At 39.5% G+C, this 23,375-nt stretch overlaps 1 protein-coding gene across 1 annotated transcript in view; it reads right to left on the reverse strand.

Annotated features, from left to right (window-relative positions):
• The window catches only part of Sorcs3 (sortilin related VPS10 domain containing receptor 3), a 380,666-nt gene that overhangs the window by 104,428 nt on the left and 252,863 nt on the right, over positions 1-23,375 (reverse strand). The window contains exon 8 of the mRNA XM_090345517.1: positions 6,572-6,661. Coding sequence (XP_090201643.1) covers positions 6,572-6,661 — 90 coding nt within the window. The remainder of the gene's footprint in view (positions 1-6,571; positions 6,662-23,375) is intronic.

Below are 23,375 nucleotides of genomic sequence, written 5' to 3' on the forward strand. Positions count from 1 at the left end.
CATGTGTCTGGACTGCTGAGATGTCTGCCTATGAAGTTCTCAATCTTCCAAAGTCATTCAACTAACAAATGACATTACTATGACTTAAACATGAGACTTTCTTAACCAAGAAACCAACTTTTCAACATAATATTGGCATCTATGTGCAACAAAATGACCTTGAAAACATGGCCACATTCTTGGGGGGATGTTTTCTGCTCTTTTTGAAGAGACATAGTCTTTGTATTATATTGTTAAACATAAGTGAGAAGAGAAAAGTCTGCAGTTGATACAAATGCAAATTTAACTACAGTTTTGATCCGTAGTTAGTTAAATTTGTGAATCCATGGATACAGATGGCTGGTTGTGTGTACTAAGGCCCTGGTTTAATAGCATGGTTCATTTAACAAACAAGTCATTCTAAAGGCTGATAATGGTAGCTTCTAATTTGGGCTATTTAAATAACCTTAGATGAAAACTGTTTCATTCTGTTATTCTCTCTTCTTTATGACTGGTTTTTATGGCACTATTTCATAGAATTGTGGTTGTAAAATGTACTGTCACCCCACCATGAGGTAGCCTAAACTCAGACAATTTAAGCAGGTATCTCTACTAGACAATAGAAAGGGGAAATTAACAGTGACATTCTTCCAAAAGGAAAATGCTAAGATAATAACCTGAAAAATCCATAAATTAGCCCAAGAAAGAGAATTTAGGAATTTTCTAAACAATCTTCCCAACATGAGGTTCCTTTTGCCTTAGTATTTATGCACATATACATATATTTTATATAAATAAATTTATACATATAACATATATGTATATATAATTTCAACCTTCTTAGGAAAGCAAACAGTTCACTTCCCTAAGCACTATGTCTGCAGGTGGCAACAAATGAGGTCCTAAACTGATTGCCACAGTACTGCATTCCATTAATGATTAGCAGCCTCATGGTGGCTTCTGTGGGGAGAATCATGCTAGCCATGCAATCCCATCCAGGGTAGCATCTCACTAATAGGGGAGACTGTGAAAACAGCTGGACAGTTATTGATCTCTTTCATAACTGAGGTGAAAAAGGAGGTGGTGGCAATAGACTGGTTCTTTCCATTGTTTAAAAATGGAAATAGCTTTTAAGCAAGTTGTTGTTGTATAAAGCCCTGTGGCTGATATTGCAGGCCTTGCTTTAAATAACAAGCATTAAAAACACCCACTGCACACTGTCTGAGCACATGTTCCCAGCCTATCTGCTTAGGGCATGCACTCAGTGGCATTGGAACGATTTGCAGAGAGTAGGAGATTTGTGCCAAGTCCTCTATAACTTAGTCCCTTGGCATTGCACTGGCACTCCTTGTGTATAGCCATGAAATTCAGGCACCAGTGGAGTGCCTGGCAGCATGTGACAGGGATTAATGGCAACTTAGGAAATAGGTAATTGACATTATGAACAGAAACTCAAGCTTTCTCTCACTTTTCTCACTTTACTTATCCACTAGATCAGGACTTCTCAACTGCGAAACAACAATAACATTATTTTTCCAAGTTGTAAAGATACACTGAATGGCTCACTTTGGGTCTAGTATGAAGTGATTAAAAAATCTGAAGAACAACTTTATCTAGGGAAACATAGTGTTAGCTAATGCCCTTATCCTTCCTAGCCTGGAGATCTGTGTTTGAGATGGGATTCTGTTTCTAGGGACTTTGAATTCTGGATTGCCTAAGGCATTGCTTTACCACTCAGAGTCTTATATGTTCTGCTTTGTCTTTTTAAGTTCCTGAATATATTTTTAACTTGTTATTTTAATAATCACTTCAGCCAGAAAAAAATGTGTGTTACATTTTTGTTTGTTTATTTGTTTTCTGTAGAGGATTCAGGTTAGAATGGATAATTTTGAGCTTGGCCTGAGCCTTGTGCTCCTAGAAAACAGCCAAACCTAAGAAATTCTCGCACTGTTTTGTATTTGGGAGATGGCTTATTTCAGTGAGCCACCACCCCCACATGCCTTGATAAATCTCAGATGTCTGCCTTGCCTACCCATAAGGCCAGATTCCCGCTGTTTGTTTGGCTCATAAGTGACTTGCAAAACTGTTGACCTACTAACCTTGCTGGACAAATGTATGGAAATTTGACTTGACTAAAATTAAGGACTTTTCTCTTTTCTTCAGTCCATGGACTCTGCCCAACCCCCTCACCTCAAGCACTGTCAGCTTAAGCAAACAGTGCAAGGAGATTCAGCTTCACCTCATCAGCTCTTCTGAGACTCATTGGGCTTCAAATAAAATAACGTCACCTTCAATTGTTCCATCAAGCCATCTGATTACCTGACATTCCATGCCTAGGTTGTTTGGAGCCTAATCTTAGGCTGCAACAACATTGAAATTCCACCTCACCCCAGTTAGCATGGCCAATTTCAAGAAATGCTGAATGGATATAGCAAAGGGAATTCTGTTACACTTGGTGGGAATGTAAGCTTGTTCAACCACATAGGTTGCATAGTTTCGTTCATTTGTGTTAGCTAGAATGTGCCCAAAAATCTACAAGTAAACGCATTGGTTGGTATGCAAAGGGTTACAAATGAATTAACTGAAGTGTGATTAGACTATGGAAAGTATAAATAGTATAGTTCTTTAAAAGATTACACCAAAGCCCAACAAAATAACTACCTGGAAATGGGTACCTACATGAAGGTAGCTTGGGGCCAAAGGGAATGGGGTAGAAGAAGGAAAGGAGGAGGGAAAAGGCAAGAAAGAAGAAAAAGAAGACAAAAAGGGGGAATGCCAGCAAGAATTTGTCACATATATCACAGAATTGGAAAATATACAGGGTAGATGGGTAGATGAAAGATGGATGGTGAAGATGGAGGTGGTGACCCAGATCAAGATGCACTACATACATAAAATGCTTTGTTAAATGGTAAAATTCAAAATATAACCTAAAATTAAGATAAGAAAGGGAAGGGGTGCCTTGGGAGGGATAGGTAAAAATGGGCATCATTGATCAAATGCATCGTAAACTGCTTTGATAAATGGCAACTCCTTTGTACAGCTAGTCAAAGATCATAAAAATACGTTTACAAAGATATATGCTAAAACATGTACATACACACTACACACACACACACACACACACACACACACACACACACACACAAGCTGCTTTGTCAAGTCCATTCATTCAATAAAGCTTTTTAAATGTAAAACAAGAAGTAATTCTTGATGTGGTCACTCTGTAAGACTCCAGATGTAATAATCAAGGTGTGCTCTTGCCACTATTCCCTTCTAATTTAAGCCTCAGTTTGTTGGTAGATGACAGATTATGAAGAATCCCATGTTGAATAGTAAGAGAATCCTTCTAATAGTGACAATGATATTAATCTTTTTCTCCTTTTTTTTTTACATTTCCCCAAATACTGGATTCTCCTTGTCTGCTGGGTTACACATGCACTTACAAATAGTATTGTGAAAATTCCAATCTCACTTCTCACTTCCGTTCACCCCTCAACCCCATTGTTGCTTGTGCTCTAGCTTCACATCCAGCTGTTCATTGTTTTACTGCACAAGTGACCACCTACACACCAAACTCAATAGATGCTTCTTCACTTGATTCACTTCTCTGGAGTATTTTGATGTGATCAAAAAGAAAAAAAGTATCTGTGCTTGATCTTATTCCTTTGGAAGTATTTTTTTCCTGTAGCTTCTTCTTCTGGATACTACTTGAATGCTGGTGTTTTTCTTATAGACCCTGGGAGCCTTGTGTCAGTCCCACAGCTGCTGCTTTTTAATTTTTATTTTTATATTCTGGTCCATATTTCTGCACTGAGGTTGACATACAATACTCTTTTTTGGACCTGCTGTCTTTAGGATTCATTTAACCAGTTCAGCACTGACCTCCATGCCTTCACTCTATAGTCTTATATCTTTTTTTTTTGACAAACTGACAAAATCTTTATTAATAGAGAAAAGTTATACAAATCAATAACACCAAGAAATAAAATAGAAAAAAACTGAACAGAGCCATTTGCCAAAGGACAAACTAAGTAATTATCAAGTATCTGTGTGTGTGTGTGTGTGTGTGTGTGTGTGTGTGTGTGTGTGCTAGTTCTGGGGCATGAACTGGCATAAAGTCTTATATCTTGTTCTTCTCTTCCGTTCACTTTCATACTCCATGTATTTATTTTATACATTCCTGCTGGTTGTCTACCATGTCCTAGATATAGATTCCTGGATCAAGTAATCAAGAAGAGAAACAGTATCTGCTATCTTGAAACTTATGGTGTAATGAAAAATGCATCAAATTAATAATTATATACATTATTAGTTACTTGTGACTATAATGAGTGACTAGAAAAGGTAGATAATTTTGAGGTAGATACCTGAAGCACTGTAGATATGTCCTTCCTATGACTGCATAGATCTGAACTTTCTTAGCATCTCACCAAACTATTTCTTAGGAATCTCATGAAAAATTCTCATATAGACCAGGTGAGGTAAACAAAAAAATCTAGATTAGGCTAGGCAATATATTACACTTTAGTGGCCCAAATGTTTTACCCCAGCTACATGGGAGAAAGAGTCCAGGAAAATCATGATTCAAGGCCAGCCAAGGATGGAACTTACTGAGTTCTGTATCTTAACCAACATCCTAGGTATGGTTTTTTGTGGTTGTTTTTTGTTTATTGGTTGGTTGTGGGGCTTGAACTCTAGGCCTGGCACAGTTCATAAAATAAACATTATGTGAGTTGTTATAGAAGAATGGCATTACCTTATTTGTAAAGAAATGGAATGACTTGGAAAAAATTATAAATAAAGTAAGCCACCCAAAGAAACAGAGGCTCCATCATTTGCCTCATTTGTAATAACTAGAATATATCTGTAAGCATACAACTTAATCAAATGGATAGTAAAGGACAAATAATTACACTTAGACATACTTCTTCATGTATTTGTTGTCCATTTTTTCTTTTCAGAAGTATCTGTTCATCACTTTTGCCCAATTATTAATTCGATTACTGAGTAAGCCCTTATTAGACATATACCTGGAAAGAGCTCCCATACTGTAGACAGTCTTTTGACCTGAAGAACTGAATCCTTTGTTGTGAAGAAGCTCTTTAGTTTTATACAAAGCCCTTTTGTCAATTCTCTCTCCTGTTTGTTGAGCCGCTGGAATTCTACTCAAGAATTTCCTGAATATGTGGTATACATAGAGTTTAGTTTTGTGGTTCTTTCCCTGGGAAGAATAACATTGTTTGATTTGGAAAAAGAAAAAATGGGGGGACCTGGAAATTACATTGAGTCAAGTAAATGAGGCTTAGAGAGACAAAGGATGAATATTTGGTCTCTTATACTGAGGTTTGATTCAAAAATTTAAATACATGTAAGGAGATTCTCATATATATGTAATCAAACTAACTAAAGTAAGGTTTATGTTGGCGTGAATTTCCATGATGTTATCACTCCGAATAACAGTTCAAGAATACAAACAGCAGAAACCTAAAACATGTCTTGTCTGAGGGAAGAAGGGGTTATGGAAAGAGGGGTGGACAAGTGGAGAGAGGAATGGTGGTAAATATAACTGTAATACTCAATGTATAAATGTAAAAATGGCACTAGAAAACTGGAGGGGTGAGGTAGAGTTGGAAAAGTAGAACGAGAGTGTTGGGAGGAATAAACTGATCAAAAGACATTGTCCACAAGCATTGACATATTAACCCTCTTTGTAGAACTTCTTAAAGAGACTGGAAATGATTTTTGGTTAAAAAAGGAACAAACAAATGAATAGATGTGTACATAAATAGCCAAGCAAATAAAACATACTAGGGAATATAAAATTATTTACCTTCTTATCACCTAATCCCCAACTCTATACTCATTTAGCTTTTACAAGGTTTCTTAGCACCAGATCGTTGGCCCACATCTTTGCCACATTAGAGTTGGTAGGTTTCCAACTGGAAACAGAGCTCCTCATTAAGTGAGGCAATTACATCTTGTCCTTATTCACACTGAAGCTGTGAGACCCATCTCCTCCTGAAAGTCAGTGCTCACAGTGAACAGTGTCCACAGAGTAAGTTTTATGATTTTCCAATAGAGGATCTAAATGTCATCATTGATATTAACATTCCAGTAAATGAACTCCTTTTAATTACTCATTGTGTGGGAGGGAAGTGGAAACAGAGGTAATGCACTTACAATCGAGTCTTAAAATGTCCAGAGAAGCAAGAAAACCCTTGGACTTATCTGGGCATGTTTAGCTATGAGCAGCAGCTGCGTGTGCTCCTGCCTGACCTCGACCTTCTCCTTGCAAATAAGGCCCTTGCAGAAGGGAGGTTCCCCAGAAGAACCTGCTATCAACGCCAGCATTCCTCTCTGACCACTCATAGGAAAGCAAAGCTCATGGCTGGACCATTGTTGAGACGAGGATGTAATATCCAGGTTCTACAACATTAGCCATGGTCAATCACAAGCCAGCAGCTTGGGATTCTTTCAGCCAGGGTTCATCACACCCCTCCCCCCGCCCAAAGCCTCTCAAGGCAGCCTCTCAAACCTGAGCTTTGTCTAGCAGGTCTCAGGATGGCAGGGGTGCATGCACATGCAGTACCTTTGGCAAGGAGTACTTGGGCAACTTTATCTGAGCAAAGGCTTCTCTTCGATAGGACACGTAGTAGCTGGCTCTTCCACCTGTTGTTACCTAGATCACAGGGAAACATAAAGATCAGAAGAGGCTCTCAGAGCATGGAACAAATTGGAAAGTACTGTCTATTCCATTACCAGCCACAACAGACCCCTAATCGTCTTTCAGAGGCTATCCTTTGCTGACTTTGAATCTCCAGTCCCCTGACACCCTGTGTTGCTCTCATGTCATGGTGAGAAAACAGCAAGTTAATAATTATAACAGTCTTTCCCCCGGCTCCTCTTGATGAGACCAGGGACAGATTCTGTATTAGGTCACTGTGCTTTGTATCAGGTGCATACATAAAAAGTATTTCCAACTAAAAGCAATCTATTGACCAGGACTGTTCTCACAATCTTTTTGTTTTGCCTTTTTTATTTTAAGCATTTTTTAATCCATTGCAACCATGACAAAAAGTATTTTTGTCTGGTTCTAAATAATCACTATTGCTTGAAACTCATTATTTTGAAATGTAATTTCACTTGTGATTTGAATATATTTTTTCCCTTCAATATCAGCAGAAACATATTGATTCTTTCCATGGAGAAGTTACTTAAGGGCATATGTTTAGAGAGAGATTTGAAATTCAGAAAGTCTGGGATTCAATCTCATAGGGCCATTAGGAATGAGCCCTTTAACTTCACTTGGAAAAAGGATGGAATCTTAGATAACATGGAAACCACTCCAAGAAATGATCCATTGGCCTTGGCATGCTGAAAAGTCTTGCCAACATGGCACAGCTCTGCAGATGACTGCTCTCAGCCCAATTATCCTAACTCGGGGGAAATTAATATTCACAGGAGAAGAAAACACAGCCTGTTCCGAGAAAGAAAGCAACACAACAACAGCAGCCAGGCTGCTGTGTCGAGGAGGCAATTACCAGGAGGAACATGCCCCTGCTCTCATGAAGGCCCCAAGCACCTGTTGGAGACCAGCCAGTCCTGTCACTCCTGTCCAAACCTGGCACCCATCCACAGCAACTGTTGAGAACAGAAAGGTGCCATTTCTCTGTGGAAGACTGTGCATCTCACCAGTCACTCAGAGAGAGGGCCCCTCAGTGGCTCCGCCCACACCACACATGGGGTAAGTTCACTGGGAAGTGAGTATGTTGACATATTAAGATCAATTGGTAAGTGAGAAGGTTTTTCTTCATTTTAAGATAAGCCTCTTCAAGCCATAAAAGTTGTGACTGTTGTTCTTAATGTACTATGTTATTTCTCATCTTATCTTGTTACCTGATATACTGTATATATGTTTATTTGTTTATTTGAAATAGGATACAGAGGGAGGAAAACAAGATGAGGGGAGGGGTGGGGAAGGGAAATGGGGACAAAAACAATGACTGTTAAGAAATGTACCATTTATCTGAAGAGTATAATGTAACTTTTCTATTAATTACAATAAAAATTTTTAAAAAGATAAGCCTCTTCAGAATTGGATAAAAATGCAGTCCTTAGATCTGGACACAGTCACCATTCTATCTTTCTTGCTTCTTTTTATTTTTTCTCTTATTGCGAGGTGGGGCTTGAACTCTGGGCCTGGGCGCTGTTCCTGAGCTCTTGAGCTCAAGGCTACAACCTGGCCCCTTGAGCCACAGCACCACTTCCTCTTGCTCCTCTTTTTGAAGATCAATTTGTTTCATAGGTGTTTATTTTTAACACTAAAATCAACACATGAAAAAATATATATAAACAAACATGCAAAAATTCCTACCAAACCATAAACAAAATCAATACTTTTAAATTTTGGAACATATTAGAATCACCTGGAAATCTCAATAAAAACTTAGACTGCCCACCCTTTGCTATGACTCAATGATCCTGGATCCCTGCCCTCTGCCCAGATGTAACCCATTTCCTGATTTCCATGTTTACAATAATGATAAATTTTTTATTCAGGTGAAACACAATAAGCACAGCAACTAAACCTTATCCATTTTTAAATGCACAATTCATCATACTTAGAACATTTATAATGTTTCCAATCCTCTCCTATATTTTATTCTAAAACATTTTTATCACTCACAGAACACTCAATACCTATGATAAAGTTTTTAAATCCTCCAAATACATCTTCTGGTCATTTGTCATATGCTTAAAATCCAGCTGTCTACAGAACACACTCAGCATCACTAATCATACCCTAAGAGAACTAAGCCAGTATCCTGGGAAGACATATCCTTTCCTGAATGCTAGGCAGAGCTCATCAATTAGCATCTCTTTCTCTGAGGATTCCAGGTACCTCTAAAGGAAACAAGGTGGAAGTCCCACCCTATTGTCAGCCTCCCCTGTCAGCACTGCCTGGCCTCTTCTCAGTATCATGGACCAGGCAGCATTCATTATAGCTTCCAGTCACCAAAGTCTGAAGGAGAACAGAAAGGTTCCCTTTGCTAAGGTGACTTGCTCCACAGCCTTAGAACTCAGCTCAGCCACACCTGCTATTTATCTGCACACTTGCAGGCTCTCTCTGTCACAAACCCTCCTACAAATTAGCAGAGATGGTGCTTGAGTGATAAGCACGGAAATTATGCTTCATCGGTACCATGGAATGATTTTTAAAAACATGAATGGGTCGATGAACAGCAGAAAACCCAGAGCTACTCCATTTCTGTTATCATGCAATCTTGCAGATTATAATCAAAATGGCTCCTTCTGCTTTTCCACTGTTCTGGCTATATTCCTCTCTATGCCTGCCCAAATCCAACTCATACTTTAAACCTCACTGCAAATCTAATGTCCATGAAAGGGAAGTGGAGCTGTAGCTCAAAAACGGTAGAGCTTGAGCTCTACCTTGAGCTCAAAAGCTCAGGGACAGTTCTCAAGCTTTGTGTTCAAGCCCTGTGACAGACAAAATAAAATGGGGGATGGCGGGGAGGGGAGGTTGGATGTCACCATTTCATTGCAATTGGTCCCATTAATCAACATCTGAAGTTTGTGCACATTGAACATTTACTTTGTGGATAAAGTATTTCTATAAATTGTTCTTCCATGCCTTATTGCAACTTTGCAACCTCCTTGTTCCTAGACAAAGTTACTGCTATTATTTGTTTGGGTCCTATCCAAATGCATGCTAAAATTTAAACCCTAATTTAATTACTATTAGAGGTAGAACTTTGGGGAGGTTATTAGGCAGTGTAGGCCCTGACTCCTAGACCCTGTTTTTGCCCTCTCCACTATTGAGGACACCGAGTCAAGGTGCTATCTTGAAAGGAGTAAAGGGGAGCTGTTCCCAGGTACTAATCGCATTTCACATTTTATCTTGTATTTCCCAGCCTCTATGAGAACTATGGGAAATAATTTTTCACTGTTTACACATTTCTCACTCTTTAGAAAATGTTTTGATACAGAAGCAGAAACACTCTGAAACAGAAGTTGGCACTAACGAATCAGGTCTTGCTCTATTAGAAATCAAAATATGTAGAAGTGGTTTTGGAACTGGAGTAATGGTAGGAACTGGAATAGCATTTAACTGAATGCTCCAAAAAGTCTACATTGTCATTTATGGAGTGTTTCAGGGTGACTCACGTGATGAGTCATGATGAAAACTACATTCTCTTAAAGCCTACTTATACACTTGTGATCAAAATGTATAAATACAGATGGGAAGGCTATGCTAATCAGGTTTTAGATGAAAATGTGGAGCAAAGTATAGAAAACCAAAGGAAAGTCCATTCCTACTATAAAGCAGCAAAATAACTTGGCTGAACTCTATCAATATTCTAATACACTGTAGAAGGCAGCAAGAGCTAGAATATTTGGTGGGAGAAACAGAGATCTTTGGGGTGCAAACATCTTCAAGGTCCCACTGCTATGGAGACACCAGTGTGTGTGTGTGTGTGTGTGTGTGTGTGTGTGTGTGTGTGTGTGTGTTTGTGTGTGTGTGTGTGTGTGTGTGTGTGAGACTACAGGAAGCTAACCAGGCCCTTTTTTTTCTCCCCCATCCATTTTGACTTGTGAAAACATAATGCTGAAGATGTCATCTTAGAAGCAACACAAAGCCCTTACCAGGCATTGAAATTGGCTATACCTTGGGCTTAGACTTTCCAGCCTCTAGATCTGTGAATAATAAATTTCTGTTGTTTATAAACTACCCACCCTCAGGCATTTTGTTAAAGTAACAGAAACAGAATAACAGAGCTAATTTCTTGGTAGATGGCTTGTATATATATCACAATAAAAATGATGATGATACAGATAACATATGTTAAGCTTGCCAACTATGCTTGAAACTGTCCATAAAAATGATGCAGTTGGTTCTCACAACCATAGAATCCTTATAGAACCTATAAGGTACTAAATGACTTGCCTAAAACAAGAGAAATTTGAATCTCCAAAAGCTTTTATTCACTCCAATTATATTTTTATTATCTGTGAGTAGTTGTACAAAGGAGTTACCTCTTAACAAATAAGTTTATGAATATGATTCATCTTGATTGTTGTCCCTTCTTTCAGTAAAAGTTTGTATTACACTAGCTCATTAAGGTTTCTGGGACTGGGAGTTTGTCCTAGTGGCAGAGTGCTTGCACGAAGACTCCGGTTCAATTCCTTGGTACCGCATACATAGAAAAAAATCCAGAAGTCGTGCAGAGACTCAACTGGTAGAGCTCTAGCCTTGAGAAAGTCCAAGGACAATGTTCAGGCACTGAGATCAAGCCCAGGACTGGCAAGAAAAAGAGTTGTCTGTCTTGCTACAACAAAAAACATTTCCCTGATTCTAATATCCTTAAAAAATGCATACCTCAAGCTCCATAAGTGGCGTGTGCATATATGTGAGAATACAATGTTTCTCATTCAATTCTAGCTTTACAAGTCAGAAATGAAAACCAGACATATCAACCAACTTGTCCAACAAAACACAGTTTTTCACTGTTACAACCATAAAGCAAACTTGGGGTCCTGTGGTCCCAACTAAACCTGAAAAAAACATGTGCCCAGAGAGTCAGGTACAGCACAGGAGGTTAATAATTACTGAGTCATGGATCATTGTGTCAAGATCAGACTGCAGATGTGATGAAGAGTGCTTTCTTCCTGCTCAATCCCCAAATGGATTAAAGATCTTATTTCCAAATAGAAGCTTAAGCACACTTGCCCTGGAGAATTCTCCCAGGACTAGGGAGACACCAAGCTGACATATTTGTTGCCTCCCCACCATTATTTGTGTGACTCTCTGGCAACCATACAAGGAGGGAATAAAATTTAGCAACTATTAATCTATTTTGATGAACTTTTCTCTTCCCTATGAGCGAATTTGCTGGCACTGTAAATCCTAGAGATTATTATCACTTTCTCTTGGTGACACCTTTTATTTTACATTTGATAAATGCCATCCAATTATTTGCTCTGGACCCATCCTTCATACTAAACACAGAATTAGCTAGGTCTTTTCCTTACTAATGACTGGCTCGTTAATCTGATTTTCTGGATTTCCATTTTTACAGGTTTAATTGGGCTCCTGGCCAGTGAAAATGATTCCTTTGAACAAATTTGTTGGCCATTAAACATGTCTGTTTCTTCGCCTTTGTCCCTGTACTTACTGGGACCAAGCATAATCTGACACATCCTTTATTGTTTTCATTCATCTGATTTTTGGATGATGTTTTTCCATGGAGTAAAAAGGAAAATCTGCCTTCTCCGCTGAAAACCAAAGCCTTCTGGTCATTTCTAATGCCCCTTTGGCGGGAGGGAAGGGTCTCAAAAATATAACATTTTTATGCCATAGATGGACAGAAGGGATAGACACTATTATTTTGTGTACCTATTTTAGAGTTCTTTATTTCCATGTTACAGAATACATCTCAATAATAATACTTGTCAAATGTTATTTGTATTAATAACAACCCTAGTGCACTAGGAGGTAGAGATATTAATAACAGATAACATTTTCACATATTTAATGTGTCAAACACTGCTCTTCTGTATTTACAAGCCTTTTTATCTTAGGTTAAAATGACGATATTTAATAGAAGAAAGTTATTCATTCTACTTAAAGATATAGCTAAAATATGATAGGGCTAGAATTTGCACCCATGTTTTCCTGGCTTTTGAAACTTGTGATCAAATGCGATCATTATATTCAATGCATGTTATGTTAAAAAATGAGCTATGTAACATGAGGGTAGGGATGGGAGGGGGAATCATGTGTGAGAAAGATGGAAGGGGTGACATTGATAAGGATGCATTGTATTTAAAACCGAGTCATGGAGCTGTAACCTCTTTGTACAACTACTAAATAATAAAATTGAAAACCAAACAAACAAACACACTCCAATCTCTCAGGCTCTTAGGAATCCAGACTTCTCTGTGGAGAGAAATAGAGAGAAATGTATCTCATGTCACTCAACTTGCAATTTCCCAAATAAGATACCTACCAACAAGCCAGATCTTTCGATGTGAGTGTTTCTGTCAATTTCTCAGCCCTGAGAAATCAATGCTCTATTGTTGCACAGGAGTGAATGGTGCTATGGGAATTTGTGTGTAAGAAGGACTACAGCGGAAATAAATCTGGCTTATATACAAGAAGAGTTGTCTTCACAGGAAATGACATTTAAAAGTTTTTCCACTTAGAAGACCAAGCTGTATCTAATAGGATCTGTGTAAACCAAGCAAAAATGACCACCTTTGCACTGATACTCTGGCTGGCTCTCACACAACCCTGCATTGTTTCTTCCTTAAAGGAAAAAAAAAGGAAGGAGGAAGATGAGAGTGCTTTGATGTACAATTAACTTTTCTGATTTCTTTGCCCATTAATTCTATTTAAATTATTGAAAATAATCCTGATGTTGTTAGGTCTTCCTCTCCATTTCCACCTACATAATTCCTTCAAAGGTCACTTTTGTTTTTTAAGAACAATGAAGCAGTCTACTGACTACATGCTTAAATCTTGAGTCCCAGCTTCTGAGGAGGGTCATACAGGAGGATTGCTTGAACCCAGGAATTTGAGAGCATTCTAGTTAGCCTAGGGAGACCCTGCCCCTACGAATGAACAAACAGCTAGAGTGTCGACAGACATGGGGAGTTACTACAATTATCAGGATGGCCCAGTGGTTTCTGCACTCAAGTTTAAGTTGCATCTGCCAACTTGCATTCATTTTCCAAAACTTTGCTAAGGCACCACTCTATGTGTCTGAATCGACATTGCAGTACACCACAGCATTTAGACACTCGTGCAGGGGTAATCCTGCTGACTGAGGCACTGAATCCACTCTGTTTATGCATGGAACAGAGGGGCTGGTGGCAATAGGAACTTGAAACTCTGAAGTGAAAGGAATAGAAAACTACTAAGCAGAAGCATCTCCAGCCCCCAGGGATGAATGGCAGGTGCACACAGCTGCTGACAGAATAATTAATTTTGTTGATATTTTGGAGACATTTTAAAGATCCCGAAATGGTCAAGCAAACAAAATCATTAATTTTCTGGAGAAATAGGGAGGCATCTTTGGGACTTGGGATTTCCAAATGGCTGGACCTATGAGAGACAGAAAAGCAGAACTTTGCCAGCGTGGGATTTGCATTCCTCATGCGCGAATTTCAGGACAGCAATATATGGATTGAAACCATCTGTCAGGCTGTTTCTCAGGCAATACTGTCACCTCCCCAAGAGAGCAGCAGATATTTGTGAACTACCAATTGATACTTCTTTGGGCCTCTCCATTGTACTCCCTATGTCAAGTCTCTCCTGTCCTCCATCAGCACAAGCATCCTTGGTAGGTGCATGGTACCCATGGGACACGCACTGTCTGCTCTAACCCTGAGCAGGAGTGTCTGTGCAGCCCCACCTGAGTTAAGTAATGTGCAGAAGGCTCAGCTCTAAAGCTGAATAGTCCACATTGACTCTTGGGTTTCTAACTCCTGACAAAATCAAGTAGGTCCTTTAGCCTTGAATGAGTGTAAGGTGTCTGTCTGCTTTGGAATCTTTCCAAAACATGGGTTAATTTTAGGACAAATGAGCTGGACATATACCCTCCATCAATAAATTTCACAGGAGCTTGTATGAAGTTCTTTCCCAATCCAGTTTCTCAGTAATCATCTTTTCTTTTACTGATTCATACAGATCATTGTTATGAACCTCTTGTGGTTCTTACTAGCTTTTGTTTTGAATTTATAGAATGCTAGTCCATCTTGCTGAACTGTAGTGACTTTGTGAGCAAAAAATGTATCTTATCCATCTCTGATCCTTTCTTAGTTAGTACCCAGTACCCACGTCACAACATCTGAAAGCTGTACAGTACTGTGGTCTATTAGTTTTCTTTACTAGGATACTTTTACTCTATCTGAGCACAGCCTAGCAAGTGAGGTTTAATTATTTCCTCAATTTAGAATGTAAGAACTTGAGGCTCAGAGGGGCCACTTTAGGTCATCCACTACTTAAAGGTAGAGCTTCTGATTTGTAACCCCAGGCTCTTTGCCCTTTGAGAGGCTTCTGTAATCTGTGTTTCCGAAGTCAGAATCAGGAAAATACCAAGGAGAGATACTTGGATGGTCTTAAAAGAGGGTAGCCCTTTTACATCAAGCTTTCCACCAAATGATTGGAAACATCATAATATGGGAAATCAAAGGCTATAAGAGAGATGATGATCCTATGAGAAACAAGAAATCCCACTTCAAGATGTTCGCTCCCACCTACTGCTGAATTCACACGGTAATGAGAGCTCTAGTCAAATTCATCTCATCCTTTGATTCTCCATCACGCTTCAACATTTCATTATGGACATTGTCTGGCCCCAGTTCCCTTCCACGTTACACTAATCAACTGCCAAGCTATATCAAACACTGTAGAAGGCAAGGGGTTAGTGAGGTGGTAGAGTCCATCATCTCTCTGTAAGGAATACACATGACTCTGTGAGATCTTGACAATGTCATGATGCCGTGAGCACAGCGAAGGCCAACAGGCTGTACGAGCCCCGACTCCCCGCAGAATTCCTCCACTTCTTCTACAATTTCCTTCTGCAATTAGATTTAAAACAGTGCTAGGCACCATCTGGACCATACCTATCCACTCTGTATTTTGCAGGTAAGACATTAGATGGTTAAACATACATAGTTAGTAGAAGGCTGAGCTGGAATTTAAATGTGGGTATTTGTCTGACTCCAGAGACCACGGATACAGTCACTCTATTATATCAACCAGTACAGTGTGGCATGCATATTCATATGCACACACAAATTATGCCATATGAAATATATAAATATGTGAAATTTATACTCCTACTGCTTTGGGAGAAGACTAAGTCCTTCACACAGAAGGGAATTTTGCTTGCTGCATGGGATGATTAATTTGAGAGGGGAGACCAAAGCAGAGGCTAAAGAAATTGGCTCAGCTAAATTGATCTATTTAACCAAGGAAGAGATAGAAAAGAAGATGGGGGGGAAAGCTGGGCTACATGTTAGGATAAAAAAAGATCACCATAAAGCTAGAGAAGTTTTCTAAAAGGGGAACCAGAAGGAGAAGTGACAGGTCTACAGATTCAATGCAATCCCCATAAAATTCCTGTCACTCTTCATGGAAACAGGAACGCTAATCCTAAAGTTTATGTGGGAAGATAGAAGAATTTGAATAGGCAAAATGATCACAAATTTTTTTAAAAAAAGCAATGTTGAGGGTGCCTGTCATTAAACTATACTACAGAGACATACTAACAAAAATAACACGGCAATGGCACCAGAACAGACACCCAGACCAAAAGAACTGAGTAGGAGACCCAGAAGCCATCCTATACAGCTATGGTCATCTAATTCTTGACTGTACTAACAAAAACATATTGGACAAAAGATGGTGACTTTAACACCTAGAATGGTAAAAACTAGGTACCAACCTATAGAAGATTGAAATCAGATTCCTATCTCTGGCTCTGACCTCAAATGAATTCAAATTGGATAAAAAAAATCTCAATATACCACCTGAAATTTTGCATTCCGATAGTAAACGTAGGGGAATCAGTGAAGATACTGACATAGGCAAAGATTTTCTAATTAGGAGTCCAAGTGCTCAGTAAATTAGAGCAAGAACTGACAAATGAGACTGCATTGAATTAAAAGATTTCTGCACAACAAAGGGGGCAACTTCCATTCTGAGGCCAAGCCTAGGATAAAATCTAAGACTCTACCTGAAAAATTACTCAAACATAAAAGGCTGGATTAGTGCCTACCTAGCAAGCTCTAGGCCCTTGGTTCAAACCTCATACTGTTACACACAAAAGAGACAACAGGCCTTCGATCCTTTACAGCTTCAGTTTCAGATGTGCTCATGGTATCACATTCCACATGTGCCTGGCGCATCCATGAGCTATCCAGTCCTTTACTTTCTGGTTCTTGGTCTCTAGGGGTAGAACTCTTCTTTAGCAACAGAGCTTTCTGGATAAGACACTACTAATTTATTTGGGGGTCATTCAGTGACTCAACAAACATGTTCCAAAAAGAACCAACTGTTTGCTTTTTCAAGGGATTGGAAATATGGTTCAAGAGGTAGTACTTGTGATTAGCTAGCAGCAAAGGGCATGGAGTTCAAAACCCCAGTAGCAATAAAAACAAAATTAATCAGAGTTCTACACGATGATAGGACTAAGAGTATTTTTTCTTCTTCTTATGACTTCTGGAGTTTACACAAATAATAGAAAACCTTAGTCATTTGACTGGTTACAATGTATTCTGCATTTGTAGGTACTTCACAGTGCAAATAATGACATGGTTTCCAAGATCTGTTGTTCTCTTCTGTGCCTTCTGAGATTCCTTAACACTATGCCCAGGATAGCATGGGCAACTGATTATTCTGTAATGTTTTTAACAACAGAAAACCTAGTAGCGATATAAACTTTGCTAATGATGTTCCTCATTAAAGAGCAAATGAGTGGTATAGCTTTTAAGACGATCACAAGATAATCATATTTGTTATTATTCTGCTATCATTGTGACTAATGTCATTCAAATTTTTTAAACAAGTCTTGAAATTGCTTTGTGACCAAATTCTTTTGTGCAATTATTCTATGTGTGTTATGACAAGGAAGAGGCTTTATTATGACATTTTCACATACACACCTGCACATAATGTACACCAGTCAGATATATTTCTCTCCCATTATCTCAAAGCACTTACTTTCACGTTAATACTGTATATACTTGCTCATTATCCCTTACATAGCTTTGGACTCAGTTTGCCCCAGACAGATATATATCATGCAGTATTTGAGAAAGTAAGTTCTGGGACAAGCTTCGTGGTTCAAATGCTCTATGTCATTGCTTATCAGTAGACTGTGTGACCTTAGAAAATGACTTTTCCTCTCTGTGCCTGTTCAGTGAAATGAAAGTGAGATTGGAACTAAAATTTCTAAAGGTGTCCATCACAACAGGTAACTTTATTCATACATAAACCCAGCTCATGCTCCCTACCCAATAAGTGTTAGCTGTGACTACTGAAAGCAATTGATTCTAAAGATGATAGGATTATTCAATAATAAAGAAAATTAGTCAGGACCTACAAACCATGGGGGAAGGCTGGGGTGAAATCTTAGAAGTAAAGTACTAGAAATTATTGTGCTACTTCTTTAAAAGAATTATAGCCCATCAATTTCTCAAGGTCACAAATCAGGTATTGCAGAGGAAGTACGGGGGCCTTCTCACTCATTCCTTCCCTTCCACACAGACAGTAAATACCTGAGAAGCAATTACATAACATGATGAAATAATAAACCCCATCATATTAAGTGGCCTCTGATTATTGCTCCATGCTGTAATCTGGAAGCGAAGGCCACCCAGGGCAGGCAGTAAAACTGCAAGTGTTAATCGCAGAGGACTGGGTAGAGCAAGGCCTTGGTGGGGCCGGCTGGGCTCTAATTGCCATCCCTGGGATTACAACGGTGAGTTATTCTGAGGCACGTGTCCTTTCCTAACACATTTTTCACAGAAGAAAGTGGAAGCAATCTTGCCTGACCTCGAGAAGTAACAAGGCTAGAAGGAGAGGGGGAAGTAGCTAATTTCATGTTCCTGTGAAACACGAGCGGAGTTAGAAGAAAACAGGAAGGAGGATACAAGAATGGAAAATTAAAGTATCAGGTGATTTTGAAGCCCCAAAATACAAAGAAGAAGAGAAAAAAAGGAATCTACGTATTTTTTATTTTAAACATAGGTTTTGGTTTTAAATATAATAGCAGTTTGCATAATGAAGACGAATTGGCTAGAGGAAGAAAACGAAAAAGCTCAAAACAGTGACTGTGCTAGTGAGCAAACAATAAAGCTCACCCCCACCAGATCCTTCTTTCCTATGGCTCTGTGCTGAGATCTGAACATACAACACACTACTAGCCTCCCGTCTACTAGGTCCCTGTGTGGTTCCTGGCATCCGCTGATTGTTTGTTAGGAAACAGGGGCAAAGCAAGCTCAGTCTTTAAACATCTTCATCCTCTTACTTTCATAATCAGCTGCTAATGTTCTGTTCGATACATGTGGAGTCGGCCAGACCAAGAGCTGGAACAGCTGCTGGGGATGTGGAACTATTCTCTCTGCCATTGATCACAGAGACAAAAATCAATCCTGGCTAAGGAGAAAGAAGTTAAAAATAAATTGCAGGGATTGATTTCTGTTCAGACCTTCTGACTCCTGATTTGGGAAGTGGAAAGGAAGAGGGTGTGGATCTGCCAGTCACTATACCAATACCCTGCTGTCAATCCCGAGCACAAAATCCAGAGATGGATGTTTTACACACACACACACACACACACACACACACACACATACACACACTTCCTTTTAACTCATGCTTTTATATCCTTTCTTTTTGTCTCCTAATAACTACCCAAATAGTAGTCTGTCTGGTTTACTACAATCTCCCAAGAACAGCTGCACGTTTTGTGAGCAGATGTGATGGCCACAATATTTGTTGGGGGATTTACTGTATAAATGAATACATTCCTATTATTGTCTCTCACCAATATGTATATGTGTTCACAGATTTACCACAGTATGCAATTATTGTTCTTATTTATTGCTTTGCTTGTGTTAGGTCTCTCCTCTCCAGATTATAAACCAGACAGTAAACATGTTTTTATATTTGCATATTTATTTCTTATATATGTAGGATCTCCAGGGATCATAACCTTCTTTTTTAGTTATTGCCTTTTTATCTCTTATTTACTGTGTTATCTCCCTGTTACAGCCCCCAGAAGATGTATGTGAAATGAGAAAGGAAGAGTCAGTGGTTCTCTGGAAGATTTAGCTACCTCACAGATATCATTGTTTTTTTTTTTAAATTTTAGTATTATTCTGACAATAAAGAAATGAGTTTAGGAAATATGAACAATAGTCCCATTTGCCTGCCTGACTAAATGGAGTGACCCTCAGAGGAAGTAGATTTGTGAGTGTTAAGATGGACCTTCACAGAAGAGACCTCCTGGGGCTCCAGAGTGACTGTATGCTTTCTAAGGGGCTTCTCTGCATTCCTAGGTCCACAAAGTGCTGAGACAATGTCCACCAAGGGATGAAGAAGAGGACAACTGGATGGTGAAGCCATGCCTACACTGCGTGCTATAAATGTTCTCCACTTCACCCGAGTGCTGTGTATGACGGGATTACACAGCTGAGTCTGAGAAGCCTCTTGGTGCTCAACCATTGATGACGCCGAATGGAAGCCCTGTGTGAATGCAATCCCATCATTTTCCAGGTAAGGAAGTGAGTGCTGGGGAGAAAAATCCCTGGTCCAAGACTGCAGAATGAGCCAGTACTGAAGCCAGAGTTGCATCCAAGATCACCTGTCCCTGGGACCCATACACATGCTCTCCTGACACAAATGGTTTCTCTGCTTTGAACCCTGGATGGTTCTCAAGTAAGTCCTCCACTAACTATTCCCTGTCTTCCAGGAAGCCTTCCCTGACTTTGGACCCAGATCACATGGTTTTGCCTCAGTGTTGGAAGCAGTGATTCTACAACAATTAGCTATTTCTTAAATATTCTTCAAGCACTGCTGATTATGAGACCAAAGAGCTCCTTTCTTCAGTTTAAAGACAAAAGGAGGAGGAAAGGAATTTGTCAGTCTTGCTTACCATAGTTGCCCTTTTGTTTACACGGAGAAGAAATGCACATTAAGTGTTCAATAAGCAATTGCAGAGTGAATGGATGAATGAATGAGCGAAGGAATCTGTTTTTGAGCCTAGTGCTTCTATCTTACATGGAGTCTATCTCAGCTCTGAGTATAGAGGAGGTTCTCAATCAATTCAAGGTGATTAACCAATGGCTCTGCCACCGTGAAACATCCAGAAGCCCTTTCTTCTGGCCAGTCATGAGGGATTTCAGCTTCTTTAAAAAGCTGCTTGCAGAAATTGAAAGTGTTTGTTTACTCCATTAACTAGTTATGGAGTTAAAGGCGGAGTGATTAAAAATTTCAAAGGCTGACACCCTGAAATTAATAGGCATATATATCCTTGTTAGAATGGTAATGACAAGAGAACTGGACTTAATAGTTTACTTCTCAGTCAACAACCCAACTGCCTTCATTATCAGCACTGTTATTTTTACAGCAGTATAATTATCTTTAATAGGAGAAAGCTCTAGAAAAGGAGGTCTCCTGGGAGCCAGGCCTAGCCAAGTGGGTATGAATGACTTAAAGGGACTTGGCAGAGGACAGGAAGGGGGGCACTTAGCCCAGTCTTAACTTCATAACTCCTGGAAGATGATTCCAAAAGAAACCCTGCTTCCTCCCCATATACAGCATAGAAATTGGTTAATGTATGGCAATTGGAGTGTGACAATGTATGGCAAAGGGTGTGGAGGGCTGCCCAAAAGAGGAATGTTGTTGGTAATGGGGATTCACCACTACTTCCCCACCAGGTACCATAGTAATGGTAAGAATGGTGAGAAAGTCCAGGACGAGGAGGTGAGAGGTAACTGTCAGAGTGGGGGCATGACTGCACTGTAATGAGTCCCTCAAACACTGTGTTGGTTAATGACATAAAAGGTTTCTGATATGGAAAAACAAAAAAAAATCCAAAAACAACCAACCACGTAAGAGATATCAACAGAGACCCCTTCTCTGGGATCTCCATACGTTATTCTGCCCTGTTCTCTACCAAGATGGGGTACCACTCACTTATGCTTCAAGCCAGCCAGAAAACTTTCTGCAAACATCAGTTTCTCAGTGCAAATGTGGAGGAAGAAAAGGAAATGAGGAATACATTGTCTTCTTTTGTCACTTTTGAGAAACTCAGATCCTGCCTCTACTCCCCCCTCCATTTCCTCAGCTACAAGCAAAAGAACAATCCCTCAAATGCCACTGAAACTCAGTTTCCTTCAAGGAAGGTCATAAGCAATAACATTCTCCACGTTAAACGTCTGTGACCACTAAAGATTTATTCAATGAAATAAAATACACAGGTGGCAGGCATAAATTTGTCACTAAATAAATGCGACTTCTTTTACTTGCTATGAAAACTCCCCCCGCCACCGCCCCCTTTTCTTAAATTTTCTGAAGGGCAGATAAAACTAGTGTGTCATGTGAAAAGAACATTCTGAAGAAGAATATTCACTGCTTTAGAAATAAGACATTACAGGCTTTCAAACTGTGGGAGAGACAGACAGCTGGGTAGCTGGCGTTACTCATGGAAGCTAATGATGATGTTTGCCTTCCTGACCAAGACTTGGAGACTGCCTGCACCAGAATGGGGCTCTTGGGTAACTAAACACCATAAGAGCCACGTTTCCTATAAACACATTGCACAGCATGCCTAAGCACCACCCCTCCTCCTCGTGCCCTTAGAGACAATTCTAAATAACACCACCCGCCTCTGAACCACAATCACAGAGGAGGCCATGGCCAATTACTCAGAGGTGAAACAATTTAATACTCATGAAAAAATGAACACAATTTAACATCTGTGAGTTAGATATCTCCTAGCCCTCTACTGCTAGAAAGGCAAACACTTGCTTCATAATACAAAGTGAACTGCAGAACTCTTATTTAAAAAGGAAACATCCCATGCTCTGTTGGTCTAGTAAACAACAAATATTGTGACTTACATGGAGTCTTATTAGATCTCTTGGGAAAGAAACACGTGCTAATAATTTATTAGGGACAAGCACAGTAAAGCTAGGAATGGAGAGAGATTGCCATGCCTAAGGGATGAATGGGCATTCTGTGAACAAAGACCCAATTTTGGAGTCCCTCTCTGTATTATTCTGAGAGAGGCATCAGCTGTTGGATGCAACTGATACTTAGAAGAATAGATGCAATGATTTCCTCAGGGTGGGAAATGAAGAGACAGAGAGAACCCAGAAGAGTACTGGGAGAACCCATACATAAAGTCAGGTAGAGAAAGGGCAGGTATATCAGAAAGGAGGAATAGGCTGGAATTAGAAGGAGGAAGCAGTGACAGGAGGTGAGTGTCAGGACAGGCATGGCAGTCAGGAGATAGGAGTGCCTCAGACAGGTCAGCTAAGTTAATTACTGAGAGGCGTAGTCTGGACCATTCCACAGTATCTTTGATGAACTTGGCAAAAGCAATTTTCAGTGGAGTGGCAGAGGCAGAAGTCAGTCTCAGGTGGGTTATAAAGAGAGGGAAATGAGTGACAAGAATAATGAATTCAAACAGCACTCAAGAAATTGGGTTGTGGGGGAAAAAACATGAGACCATTGTACAGAGACTTGTGGGGTCAAAGAAAGTTTCGTTCTCTCTCTCTCTCTCTCTCTCTCTCTCTCTCTCTCTCTCTCTCTCTCTCTCTCTTTCTCTCTCTGCCTTTTTGATGATTTAAGAATG

This window comes from Megascapheus bottae, chromosome 15 (assembly GCF_031878675.1).
Source record: "Megascapheus bottae isolate mThoBot1 chromosome 15, mThoBot2.hap1, whole genome shotgun sequence".
NCBI classification, from domain to species: Eukaryota; Metazoa; Chordata; class Mammalia; order Rodentia; family Geomyidae; genus Megascapheus; species Megascapheus bottae.